Raw genomic sequence first — 13,280 nt, 5'->3', positions numbered from 1 at the left:
TTTGAGTATGAAGTCGCTGATACAGTAAAACCCGTATTGTAAGACCTCTACAAATCTGAGAAAAGCAGTTCTTGAAAGGGAGGGAGTCTTATTTAAAATGAACAAACATTCTGAAAAAGCAAGATCTTAATAGGGGGGGGGGGGGGGGGGGGGTGAGGATGGGTGAAGGAGGGTAAGAGGGGGGGGGGGGGGGTCACTGTACTAATAACAAGTGTGGCTGCTGCATTTAAACAATGATAAGTTTTATGTGTTTTTTTCCCAAAATGTTTGAAGCATAGGATTAGGAACATTTCAGAATTATTGTGAAGAATCTCTAGTCATGTACACATTTAGAATGTGAATGTGAGTTTTGAGGTACTTTCTGTTTTCTTGGTTGTGTGGCCTGACATTTGTTTTGGTTATATGTTCACAAACTGCACTGCATCTTGCCAGCAAATATAGTTACCCTTCCCAGTGTTTGACGCACATAATCCTTGCCTCTTAACGGATGTTTGTTACATTTGTGTTCGATTTTGCTTGTTTCGATTTTTGTTTCATTATTTTCTGTTATTTTCTGTTTCTCTATTGTCTGATCTTCAACTTCTATCAAAAACTTGCAATAGACTTTCGAGACTGATGACGTTTGGATCCCACAGTCAGCAAAACTTATTTCAAATCGCAGAAAACTTTATCATGTCAAAGGAATTGCCAAACTTTTGCCACAGTTGGCTGGGGGTGGGGGGGGGGGGGGTGTGTGCTGCTGCCAAGGACTGCCTGCATCTTCTGGAAATGAATGACACTTTTAATGGCATTTACTGAAGAAAATGACTCTTAGCAAAATCCCTGCAAGAGAACAATTTTATAATATATATAATTCAAGATTGTAGACAATGGTTACGATTTGATGTGGAGTAGTATCTTAAAGTAAAAGAAAACCTGTATTTTCAGCGACCAGATTATGGGGTTTTTGGGTGGTTTTTTGTGTGGCTTGAACAAATCTTGTTTTGTGTGATCGAGGTTTGAGTTTAGTCCAGGAAAGAGGTAAACGCTTACACATTTTTTCCCCACTTATTTTCAAAAATGTCATACTGAAGTATAAACTGCTAAAGTTTGGTGCTGCGCCAAGTTGTAGATATTCAGGGGGAAGCACAAAAGCTGAAGTTAAAGTCGCTTTCCATTGTGTTTGTTGACGGGGCAAGGTGTCGCAATCGTTAATGTGTGATTCTATAGTTTTCCAGATTTCTCTGTAAATTACATACACTTTAAATTGTGTAGCAAGTTAGTAGTAATTGATAAAACATTTTTTGTATTTACTGCAGAGCTGTGGTATGGGCATTTGGTAGATTTCTAGGATATGCTATGGTTTCTCAGTTGTTACTCAATGGTTTATCCCTGTAAGCGTAGAAATCTTGAAAAATACAGAATTCAGTCTGGGTTGTACTTGCCTGTCATTGATGGTTAGTTCTTTGGAATAATATGCATGGCTTTCTTGTATCTTCTTGTATGCAGTGTTTAAGAATGTTATGCAGAATAAGCAGAACAATAATTTGAGATATATATATATATGTATATATATATAATATAAAACATCAGAAATTGTGAAAGAAACAATTGAAAGTCAGCAGAGACTTTCTTCCGAGATTTGTTAAAATCTCTTAGCAGAGAAAGAGAGAGAGAAAAAGTATCCCTTCACAGACAGCCTATTGGGAGCATCAGACCCTCATATATATATATATATATATACACACAGAGAGTGTTCGTGATATTTGTATTGTAAGTCAGCTGAGAATGGGCGGTTCTGGTGAGGTTATGCCCCCTCTTTCTTTCGGCTGGTAACTGGCGCCACCTCGCGGCAAGATCACACGAGAAAGGGAAAAAAACTTGTATTTGTCCCAAATAGCATATCAGTTTGGTAACAGTTCGTGTGTAAGTTGTGCCTTTTATACGGTAAACAGACCATGGTCGGTTCTGGTGAGGTTATGCCCCTTCTTTCTTTCGGCTGGTAACTGGCGCCACCTCGCGGCAAGATCTCAGGAGTTGTCTCGCATTATCACCCCAGGAGCGCTCATTTATTTGAACTGACAGTCAGGCTGGGTTATAAACTCTCATCCTCAATGACTACAGTCTTTGCAACATTCAGCTGTATTTCGTGGAAGCGAGCAAATGTAATCTGTGTAGTTATGCTCATGTTCTGTGTATTTTGTATTTTTTCGTCTGTACCTCCAAGTAGAGAAATGTACTCAACTCAGTAGACTCAGTAGATGACGCAGACAGAAAAGCCACACACGAAAGCAGTGATTCGTTTTAAAAACGATTTTCTCACTTTTACATATTTGTGTAAGTTGTCGATAAGATCATAGAACGTAGGCATCACTTGTATGCATATGCACAAGTATACCCACAGCACATTGCAGTCCAGTCGCACATTCGGGAGATAGAAAGTTTAACCAGTAGCAAACTGATTTGTTTTTAGTTTTAGGGCTTCTGTTTCTGCAGGGACGAAACTAAAGTTTAACCAGTAGCAAACTGATTTGTTTTTAGTTTTAGGGCTTCTGTTTCTGCAGGGACGAAACTGTACCCAACAACCGCATGTATTCACTTGGGATAAGTTGTTATGAAACAAGTTTATGTGTTATATAATACTAGAAACAGATTTTTAAAATATCATTTCTTCCAGTTCCAATGTTTTCCAAACTGGTTTTTTTTGTGTGTGTGGAGGATTGTGTTCATTTGCTCTACAAAACAATGTTTTACTGTTTGAAACTATCTTTTTTTGTGTGTGGGTTTTCTTTTCCTTTCTAACCCAGGATATATAATATCATTTTAGTTGAAATGCCAAATGCATTTGTGACTGAACAGTTATTTATTTATATTGATTTATTTCTATTATTAACATTTAGTTAATGAGAGAGCAGTGGTTACTAACCTTAGTTTCTGACACACAGCATACAGAAATGAGATGATTTGAACTGTGATTCATTTAGTATTTCCTGATTGTCTGCTATCTTTGAAAAGAGTTTTATTTTTATTTCAGCCATGCGGTGCAGTTTCTGACAACGAAATAAAAACTTTCTGTGAGTCATTTCTTTATTTATTTCTGTTTTCTTGAAGTTAGTCTGTGCACCTGGACTAGATACATATTATGTCATAGTTACAAATTCTTGTAAACAACGGAGGGGAAATAGCTCAGTCAGTAGTGTGGCCGGCTTCAAAAACCAGTGGTCGCTATCGGCGTGGGTTCGATCCCCATGTTCAGCGAGGGATTTATTTCCCAGAGTCAACTTTGTGCAGGCTCTCCTCGGTGTCCGAACCCCCCCCCCCCCCCCCCCCCCCCCCCCCCATGGGCACACATGCGCATTAAGTATCCCTAGTTCACAGCGAAAGTCTCAGGGCTTGAAAACATTAAATTAATACACGTATTGAGGAAAAAGAATAGAAATGGGTAGCGCTGTACTGTATGGCCCTATCACACTTTCCCCAGTGAGAAAGCAGCCAGAATGTTTATGAGTGTTACCTAACAGGACTATATATGAAATCGTATCCTTATCCTTGTTTTGTGTTATTCTTTCTTTCTGCTATGAATTTGGGTGCAAGTCCAAACAGGAAGCTCACTTTTTTTTTTTTATAAAAATATATTAAAGAATTTAGATCATTAAGTAATATTGTGTAATTCTTTCTGGATTTTTTGTCAAGTGAAATTGTATACCCTTCCTGCAACGAAGACGTTACTCATTTGACATAACTTCAGTTAAAAATGCTGCTCTATTGAATTATTTCTTCTTTTTTTTTCACAGGTCGCAATGCTGCTTTTTTGCGCCTGGTCCGCTGTCGCAGCTTAGCAGAGGAATATGGAACCAATACAGTCAACAAAGATGAGCTTAGTATGTTCTTCTTCAAATTCAGTATCTTTTCTCTTACTATCTTTGTGTGATTCTTCTTCTTCTGTGTTTGTGGGCTGCAGTTCCCATGTGCACTTGGCTTCACAAGTATGAGTGTTGGTTTTTACCGTTTTAGGCAGTCATACTTTCAAGTTTGTTTTCGGGTTTTTTGTGTCATTGACACAACAAGCTTAAGGTCAATCCAAAACGAAATACAAAGCTGATATCTTGTAAGAGAAAAACATTCCGAAGGATGTTGCTGTACGACATCTTTAGCTTTATGTATGCCTTACTGTACAAATTACAATTGTAGTTAGACTTTCTTGTAATTGTTACAGCTGCATCAAAAAGCACTAAAACTGTCAGTATCCGTGATTCATTGGTGCAGTTTTGTTCAAGGTGTGAAGTCTGTTTTGAGGTGTGCATAAAAGGGCATTTCTGGTTTAAAGCCAGAATTCTGGTGACTAATTTGAAAGCTCTAGAATTTTGTTTTAACTTTTTAACATGTGTAGAATGCAACTGTTGACTTTTAAACATGTAAAATGGATTTATAGAATTTTAAACATGTAGAATGGATTTGTTGACTTTTAAACATGTAAAATGTATTTATAGCTTTATAAATATACTAGATGAATACCCGCTTCGCCGGGTAGCCGGCTTTGCCGGGAAGAAGTAGAGCTAAAGCCGGGGACTCGGCTTTGCCGGGTGTACGCCGGCTTTGCCGGCGCACGAAGGAAGGGAGATAAACGCGCAAAACACTGGAGAAGATAAGGAAGAGTAATACCCGGCTTCGCCGGGATGAAAGCGTTGTGGACAGTGACCTTCTAAAAATAGTAACGGGAATATGGATTGAACGTTGTGGACAGTGACCTTCTAAAAATAGTAACGGGAATATGGATTGACGCCACACGAAGGAAGGGAGATAAACGCAAAACACTGGAGAAGATAAGGAAGAGTTACTGGGAATGGATGTAGTGGATCTACAGAAAAACCAAAATCGGTTCAGCGCTGCGCGCTGAGAGCACGTGTTGAAAATTCTCATCGACCAGGTTGTGTCCGGGGTCTACCTGAATATGCCCACCAAATTTGAAGCAGATCCATCGAGAACTTTGGCCGTGCATCGCGAACACACACACACACACACACACACACACACACACACACACACACACACACACACACACACACACACACACACACACACACACACACACGCGTCGTATATATACATAGATGTAGAATGGATTTGTTAAACTTTTAAACATGTACAGCTGTACCTGCGACGTGCGGCCACACTGATGAGAGGACACCTCCCTAAAAATGACACCTTCTGTTGTCCCTTTTTCTGTTATCTTTACCAAACTATACCTGTCATAACAGGCCACCTGCAATATAGGGACAAGTTAGGCTGGTCCCAAGGGTGTCCTTTCATCGCATGTACCACTGAAGAATGCAATTGTTGACTTTTAAACATGTGTAGAACGGATTGCAGATATGCACCTAGAAAGTGAAGAAGGTGACGACCTACTGTTCTACATTCTACTTCGCGGTGTCGACCGTTTCTATGACGAGTACAACCGTTACCCAGGCCGGGACAACAGTGACGTAGAACCGGACATCCCTAAACTCAAGGTTGGTTTTTGCTTTCTACAGTGGAACCCCCTTGTTATTCTCTGTGAGAAACTATCTTTAGGTTAAAAAACAAAGGAATACTGTACTCACCAATACAAGAACGAGACAAGACGGTACGAATTTTCGCTTATGGAAGCTTCATCAGGAAAAACAAGAACACAAAAGACAACAAAAAGCAGACGCAACACGGAACGAACAAGGTTTGAAAGAAAATGGAGGGGAAACACGCAAAAAAGGGAAGGAACTCTAGGAACGGAAATGAATGAAAGGGGAGAGAAGTGGTTGGATGATGTCATGGGCACAGGCATACTAGACTAAAAGTGATACACATTCATAAAAAGGGGGTGGGGGGGACAGAGGGATAAAAAAAAAAGGGGGAGGGGGGGGAACCCTTTTTTTTTTTTTTCCCCTCTGTCTCCACCACCCCCCCCCCCCCCCCCCCTTTTATGAATGTGTATCACTTTTAGTCTAGTATGCCTGTGCCCATGACATCATCCAACCACTTCTCTCCCCTTTCATTCATTTCCGTTCCTAGAGTTCCTTCCCTTTTTTGCGTGTTTCCCCTCCATTTTCTTTCAAACCTTGTTCGTTCCGTGTTGCGTCTGCTTTTTGTTGTCTTTTGTGTTCTTGTTTTTCCTGATGAAGCTTCCATAAGCGAAAATTCGTACCGTCTTGTCTCGTTCTTGTATTGGTGAGTACAGTATTCCTTTGTTTTTTAACTTTGTTCATCTTACCACAGTCACTTCATTGTTTAGATTTATCTTTAGGTTATCAATACACAGAAAGAAAACACTTGGACACGATTAATGTAGCTGTAGATTGCACAGCTGTGTTTTTAAAGAGGGCAACAACAATGATGCCAGAGAGCATCATGCGGCCAGGCTCGGGTGATGCTTAAATGCATCAGCCGGTATAGCCTCATGGTGATGCGTTGAGGCATCATCAGGAGTGAAAGGGTTTAAAAACGACTTCCAAAAATCTGTGAAAATCAGGTCTTTAAAAGGAGGGAGTCTTAAAATGGAGGGGAATTTACAGAGGTTATGTACAGAAAATCAGAAAAAATAAAGTCTTCAAAGGGAGGGAGTCTTGAATTAGGGGGTCTTAAAAGGGAGGTTCCACTGTATTGTTAGCTTAGAAATCATCATGAGACAGTGACGAAAAAGTTCGTGTTTACTGAAATTTGATCATGCAAAAAGTATCCAGAAGGAAATGGATCTGAAAATTGGCAAAAGTTCTTTTTATTGTCTTCTGCAAACAGGGAACATACCATCAAACAGATAACTAAAAGCACAAAGGATTGTTCAGCAAAAGCTGTGTTGCATGTGACACACTCTTCAAAGACATGAAACTGGAGGAAGATTTTCCCTTTTTAGAAACTACATGTGAAGTTACACTTCTTTGAGATCTTGTGCTCTTCCATTCCATGTGACAAGCTACTTTAACAAGTGTCGAGAATATCAGCAAGAATTTAGATTAACGAGAATGATAAAATATACAGGTACATGTAATATCATTTTAATTAATACTGATGTGATAAAAGCCCTTTTTGTCATTGTGTCCAATATGATTGAAACAGTAGTTGCATGGTCCTAATGTATTTGAATGGCTCTTGCAAACTTGTGCAGGCTTCTTACAAAATGATGTGACATTCTAAATCAGATCTGACACAGGAACTCGATTCTTCAAGTCAAGTTTCCTGGCATTTTTTTGCAACCTGATTTAGGGACACATCTAGGATGAACGAATATTGGAGACACCTTGAAATTAAAACAAACCTTGTTCAGAAATGTTTGGACAGACAGAAGCATATGGAGTGTGTTACAAGGCATAAAAAGAGTTTATTTTGTTGTGATTTATTATTGCTGTTTATCATGGCATCCTGCATGCTTTTCCACTTCTGTAGGCTTCATTGCAGGCATTTTACACGTGAGTTCAAAGTAAGGTTTGTTGATGGATGTCTGTTTTCTGATTTTTCTTGTTTTGAATAAATCAAATTTGTATCTACAGACGTGTCTTACCAAGCTGCTGCATGACTGGGGTCTGTCCGGTACAGTCAAAGAGGACTACATACATGAAATGTTAGTAGGGTTTCCCTGATCTTATGTTCATTTCATTATGTGAAAACCACAGCTATTTTGTTGATTAGTTTATTGCTGATTTGTTTCAGATGAGGTGAAGTTGCGAAACTGTATGATTAATTTGTTAACATCGCTAGGGAGGCCCACCGCTGCGAGCTCAAAGCGACTGTAGCCGCATCATATTTTTGCTACTTTTGTTCGCCTCTTACTCTGTTGTTATTTGTAATAAAACAACCAAATTACAAGATTTTCTTCAATGGTGTTGTTTCTTACTGTGTGTGGATTTTGTAGTATGTACATCATTCCAAAGCGGAGATATTTGTGCTTGAAAACGGCTCATCGCACAGCGACAGCGGTAGCGGCGCGAGCTGTGCAGGGAAATTGTCAGCTCGCGCCGCGGTGTGTTGGAACGGTCTACAAACTGTGTATAATTTGCCTATTTTTAGATGGGTCGCCCAACAAGACTATTCAAATACATCCAATGAAATTTGGTGTACCGTAAGTTCATAGGTCAAGGCTGCTTCTGGCAACCGGTAGGCCAATGAAAAGATCGTTTACGTTCACAACATCGACGTCACAGCTTTGCAAACTGCGAACACGTGTTGCGCCTCAGTCAGTTCTTTATCTGTTCTCACCGGTTTACACGTCGAAGAAACTATCATCATCAGTCCGTGTGCCAAGTTTTGAAAGTTTTCGTAAGTTATTTAACCAAGGCGAGCGATTCGAAGTGAGGATAATGTGAATCGTGTGACTGAAAACAACCAACGAAGCTCCACGCTAGCTGCATCGTCGCCAGCACGCGGAAATTTTCTCAATGGTCGGTCGAGTCTATTTTCCGTGGGGGGACACAGACTGGTTAAGTCCTTCTGTAGTTTTTGTTTACGTGTTATCCGCATTCGGATAAAGACCTAGATGTGTTGCGTTATTTAATTACTTGTTGTTCTGAACAAATTCATTCAAACATTCGTAAAAGAAAGTCTAAAGCATCCTAAGTTGACCGGTTGCTCAGACCCGACTCCCCCTTTTTCGGGTCAGTCAAGTGTCGGAAGAAAGGCCAAAGCAGACGGCCGCTTTCTTTACCATCGATTTGTTTGCCCATCTTCTTTAACTTTGTCTTGAAATTTTCCTTCACGTCGTCTTTATACTTGGTTGTAATCAAACTATAGTAACTTTCAGCCCCCTCTCTTGATTTAATCATCCTTAACTTTCGTCAAGACTTGACGGTTTGATGTTGAACAGCTCCGTCAGTCCCGTGACTGTCGCTCGCTCGCGACTCCAAATGACATGACACATGTAATGAATGCAGTTCTTTTTAACTTTTTGAAGCGACTTTTAACTTGCTTTTAAACAGCATAGAAACGTAATATCCTTTATCGATTCTCTTCACGGTATTTTAATTTCAATGTGAGTTCGAAATGGATTTAATGATGAAATAAATCCAAAAACAAAGCAAAAAAAAAAAAAAATGTTTTTAACTCTTTTTTTTTTGGTACACATCTTAATTTTGGGTAAAATTATGTTTTATTGGCAACTTCCCTTTTAGTTAAAAGAAGATTTGTGGAAAATTGTTTTGTTTGAGTGACAGGTATCCTCTCTGACTCTGCCTTTGGTCATGGTTGTCTGTGATGCAATCCGTTAACTGCTGTGTATATGTATTGTCTCACATACTGCTTAAAGGATGAATGAAATATGCCAGATACATTTTTATAATGACTGTTTTAGCAAAGAATCATCTCTTAAAGGAATTTAATTGATTTTTGCAATCTTTGGTCCTTTGTCGCATGTTGGCGTGAAAGGACATTTTGCGATGTTAAAAATCTTAATATTATGTAACACTTTTTCAGAATCATGTTATCAATTTCAAAACATACGTCATTGGATAGCTTAGGTGATGACCTTTAATTTGATATATCATATGTACATAATCATTGGATGGGTTTAGCTTCAAGCTCAAAGTTCAGTTTTCATTTCTCATGTCATTTTAGTGTTACAGCCTGAAAAACAAAATCATCTATAAAGTATTCAAAACAAGTTTTATTTTTTTTATTTCTCATATTTTATTGGTTACATGTCCTAAACATTAAAAAAAACCAATAACATCATTTCTATGTTGGATTCTTAAAAAACACCTTTTGCACACTATTTTTCTGCCCAATTCCAAATTTGGTCATTTTGCCCGATTAGCCGTATTTTGCTAGCCTGTAACTTTTTTTTCTGAAATCATAGAGCTTTGAAATTTGTTGTGCTTATTTAAAGTATATACATTATTCGGATAAACATTGCTTGACTGTTATAACCTAATCTGTTTGTGTTTTATGAGGGTGTAAAAATGGCTGATTGTGCTATGTGCGATGGGCCTCCCTAACATCGCATACTCCAATTTATTAACCTTTATGTCAAATGACTATTACAGTCGAAAGTGTCACATGATGGTTTTGAAGTATGTAAGTATGTATGCATACTCCCGCAGTGGGGCACTGCGGTTATGAAATTATTAGGCCCCTCCTGTTTTTGGAACCGCAGGAGCTTTCTAGTTTGCTGTTCGGTAGATTTTTGGTTCCTCTTTCCTGTCATGCTCTCTTTTTCTTCATGAATTCTTTTCTTTTTTCTGCCTTCTTGCTCATTCACCTGTATTTTTTCCAAAAATCTCTTCTCTTGCCGCTTGTCTCGCGATTCATGTATAGTTTAATCTGTTAGTGTTCTGATGTAAGTCCAGCAGTAGATAGGTTAAGCCTATTTTAACATACTGGAAACTGGTAATCTTCCAGTAGGTATTAATTTAGTTTTACTAAAGCCTGCTGGGACACAAGTAATGGGTTAGTGCATTTGTAAACAGGAATCGCTTGACAAGTGGCCCCCTTCATCCCCCCCTTCCTCGTCCTGATATGGCTCTGCGTAGTCGGCTGGACGTTAAGCAACAAATAAACAAACAAACAATGTATGCATACAAGCATGCTTTTATGTGTGTTTTTAGTCTGTGTGTTATAGTGTACGTGTGTGTTGTGCGTGCATGCAAGCATGCGTGCGTGTGTGTGTGTGTGTCACAGTGTGTGTGCTGATGCTTTATCACAATTATTCTATGTGTTTCTGTTGATAGTGTCCCATTGGTAATGGTCAGTTTGTCATGAAGTTATTGTTGTTGACCAGGTGCCGTTACGGAGCGTCAGAAGTTCATTCCATTGCATCTTACATGGGAGGCGTGGTGGCGCAGGAAGTCATCAAAATCCTGACAACGCAGTTTGTGCCCATCAACAACACATACGTCTACAACGGCTTTCTGCAGACGTCCACCACTGTGCAGTTGTGAGGGGCGGCGCAGTCTACCTGCCCCCTGTAGCAAACCCCCAGCGTCTGCAAGTTTCGCCAGAGCAAGACTAGAACCAGAGAGTGTTTCCGTAGCAAGCACAGAGTCTGGAACAAGTCCTGAACAGATAACAACCACTGTGATTGGGAGGCGTCGCTGGAATATGCCATGCACGCCTGTCTGATAACGACTGTGTGATGATGCAGTCACTGTGTTCTCTCTGAGACCAGGGTGTCTTTCAGTCGCACAGGCTGCAGCGGCTGTGTTGTCTGCATGGTTAAACTACTGTCGCAGTTTAGGATCGCTTTGAAAGAAGAAGAACTTGCAGCTCTTTGGATTACACCTGTACAATACAAGATACAAGATACAAGATACAAGAAATTTTATTGTCCTCATCAATACAAGGAAATTTGGCATGTGTGTGGCAAGACATAATACACTGATACATAGACCTTTACAAAGCAACAACTGAAGTTCAATATCAACACACCCTTACGCACACATACCCACTACTTCAGACACACAGGCTACATGTGCCCCTCGGACGTACGCAACCCACAATTCACCCAGCCATACAACTCGACATGCACTTACTCATTCATGCAGCACTCTAGCGCACTCATGTACCATCAACCAGCCCTTTTTTTCGCTGATCACTCAGTGTCAGTGTGTCCTTTATACCCACCAGCAGCTACTCGAGAATGGGTTTCTGTGTGCCTTTTCTTTATTGTGTTGTTTTAATAGGTACACATGAGAACACATTTTTGTTACATTGTGTGCACTTCTGTTGGATGAGTATTGTGGGATGTTGCTGCAGTAATCTGTGCTTCGTTTGCAGACTTAAAAAACAACAACATTTTTTTAAACAGTGACGGGAGGATTATTTTTAGTTAGTGTTGAAGAAACATGCTGGCATACTTGCTTTTTACGTCTTAAAAGCTAAAAAAAAATTGAAGGGGATATACCAAAAATGAGTAGAAAATGCAAATAGCATAAGAATTCGCTGTAGGATTGGTTGTTTCAGTTTTCTCCAACTGAACCAATACTTTCAATCTACATTCATAATGAATTATAAAATTGTAATCATGGATTCAGACACATACATTTACGTACACACTATACACACACACACACATTGCTTACTTAAGTAGTGTAGTGCAGAGTAGAATTAGGCTGTCGGAAGCTTTGCAAGCAGACCTCATATGCAGCAGTTTACCGACATGATCTCATAAAGCTGCAGTGCTTAGATACATGTAGTCCATCTTGTCTATTGTGAAATGACCAAAGCAGCTAAAGTATTTAAATTACCGAGATATAATGCTGTGCTGTTCAGTAATTGAAAGACCTGCTAAAACTTGTCATCTCACGTGTGTGTGTGTGTGTGTGTGTGAATCCATTGAGAAATATTACATTTTGTTTCTTGCAGCCATTGAACATACATTTTCAGTGAATTTGGTCTTGCTCTTACTGGTTTCAGAATTTAAGATTTAACCAGTAATTTCAATTTGCTGTGCTGTTGTTGCCATGTGTTGTATTTTTACCATCAGTGACTCAAAACATTTTTTTTTTCAATCTGAATCAATTTCAACATCAACTTGCTGAACTGTCAAAATGTAAGATGGTCACAGTAATGATAAAAGAACTTTTTTTTAACTTGTAAGAAGGTTCTCATGTATATGATTTTAAACAGATACTGTTGTGATTTCAACTATCACCTCATTTTTATGTGAAAAGAATGTGCATGTACTTATGTAAGTCTGTTAGAACGAAAGCACGAGTGTTTGTGACAGCTTGAGAAAATCAAGTCATTGACCTTTGGAAATTATAAAATGCAGTTGTAATTTCATTTATTTGTGTGGCTTTTTTTAATATTTTTTTTACATAACACAAACATATACGCACATACATACATACATGTATACGAACACAGATTTACCTACCCATACCATATACAGGGTGACCACAAAAAAAAGCCCTCAACAATGCTAATGACTTTTACATCTGTTGACCGAATCACTTTATCTTTGGGGAACATAAACTTCAGTTCATGCATGGCCTTTCCAAAAAGTTGAAATTTTATAGATCAAACGGTCTGATCTTTGTACAATTTCAAAATAAGTTTCCAAATTCGGCGATTGTCTCAACAGAACGAGGGTTGATATTGAGAAGTAGCAATACCTATCTGATTTAAACCCTCCAGGCTTTTATCTTTTGGATTATCTGAATGTCTGAGTATACACAAACAGCCCCTTCATCTCCTAGATCATCAGTGACCTGAAGAAAGCAGTTTCAGCTAGGTTCAGGGCATTCCCTGGACAGGAAAGCTTTTGTGCCAATGATAATTTCGGAGGTGTATTTTGGAGCACATTTTAGAGAAAAGATAAATGTCGGACCATTTTACCTACAGAC

General features: G+C 39.1%; 1 protein-coding gene and 1 long non-coding RNA gene across 4 annotated transcripts in view; both read left to right on the top strand.

Annotated features, from left to right (window-relative positions):
- LOC138962316 (uncharacterized) overlaps positions 1-12,717 on the top strand; it is a 118,099-nt gene extending 105,382 nt beyond the window's left edge. The window contains exon 2 of the long non-coding RNA XR_011454476.1: positions 11,122-12,717. This is a non-coding gene — a long non-coding RNA (uncharacterized lncRNA). The remainder of the gene's footprint in view (positions 1-11,121) is intronic.
- The window catches only part of LOC138962236 (NEDD8-activating enzyme E1 regulatory subunit-like), a 33,212-nt gene extending 20,495 nt beyond the window's left edge, over positions 1-12,717 (top strand). For all 3 annotated transcript variants that reach the window (XM_070333993.1, XM_070333987.1, XM_070333980.1), the window contains 5 exons: positions 3,014-3,053; positions 3,774-3,860; positions 5,350-5,489; positions 7,497-7,567; positions 10,715-12,717. In XM_070333993.1, coding sequence (XP_070190094.1) covers positions 3,014-3,053; positions 3,774-3,860; positions 5,350-5,489; positions 7,497-7,567; positions 10,715-10,874 — 498 coding nt within the window. In that variant the 3' untranslated portion in view covers positions 10,875-12,717. The remainder of the gene's footprint in view (positions 1-3,013; positions 3,054-3,773; positions 3,861-5,349; positions 5,490-7,496; positions 7,568-10,714) is intronic.
- Positions 12,718-13,280: the final 563 nt, after the last annotated feature.

The sequence above is a fragment of the Littorina saxatilis genome, linkage group LG1, assembly GCF_037325665.1.
Source record: "Littorina saxatilis isolate snail1 linkage group LG1, US_GU_Lsax_2.0, whole genome shotgun sequence".
NCBI lineage: Eukaryota > Metazoa > Mollusca > Gastropoda > Littorinimorpha > Littorinidae > Littorina > Littorina saxatilis.
Note: the sequence above shows the minus strand (reverse complement) of the source record. Positions and strands in the feature narration are given on the sequence as shown.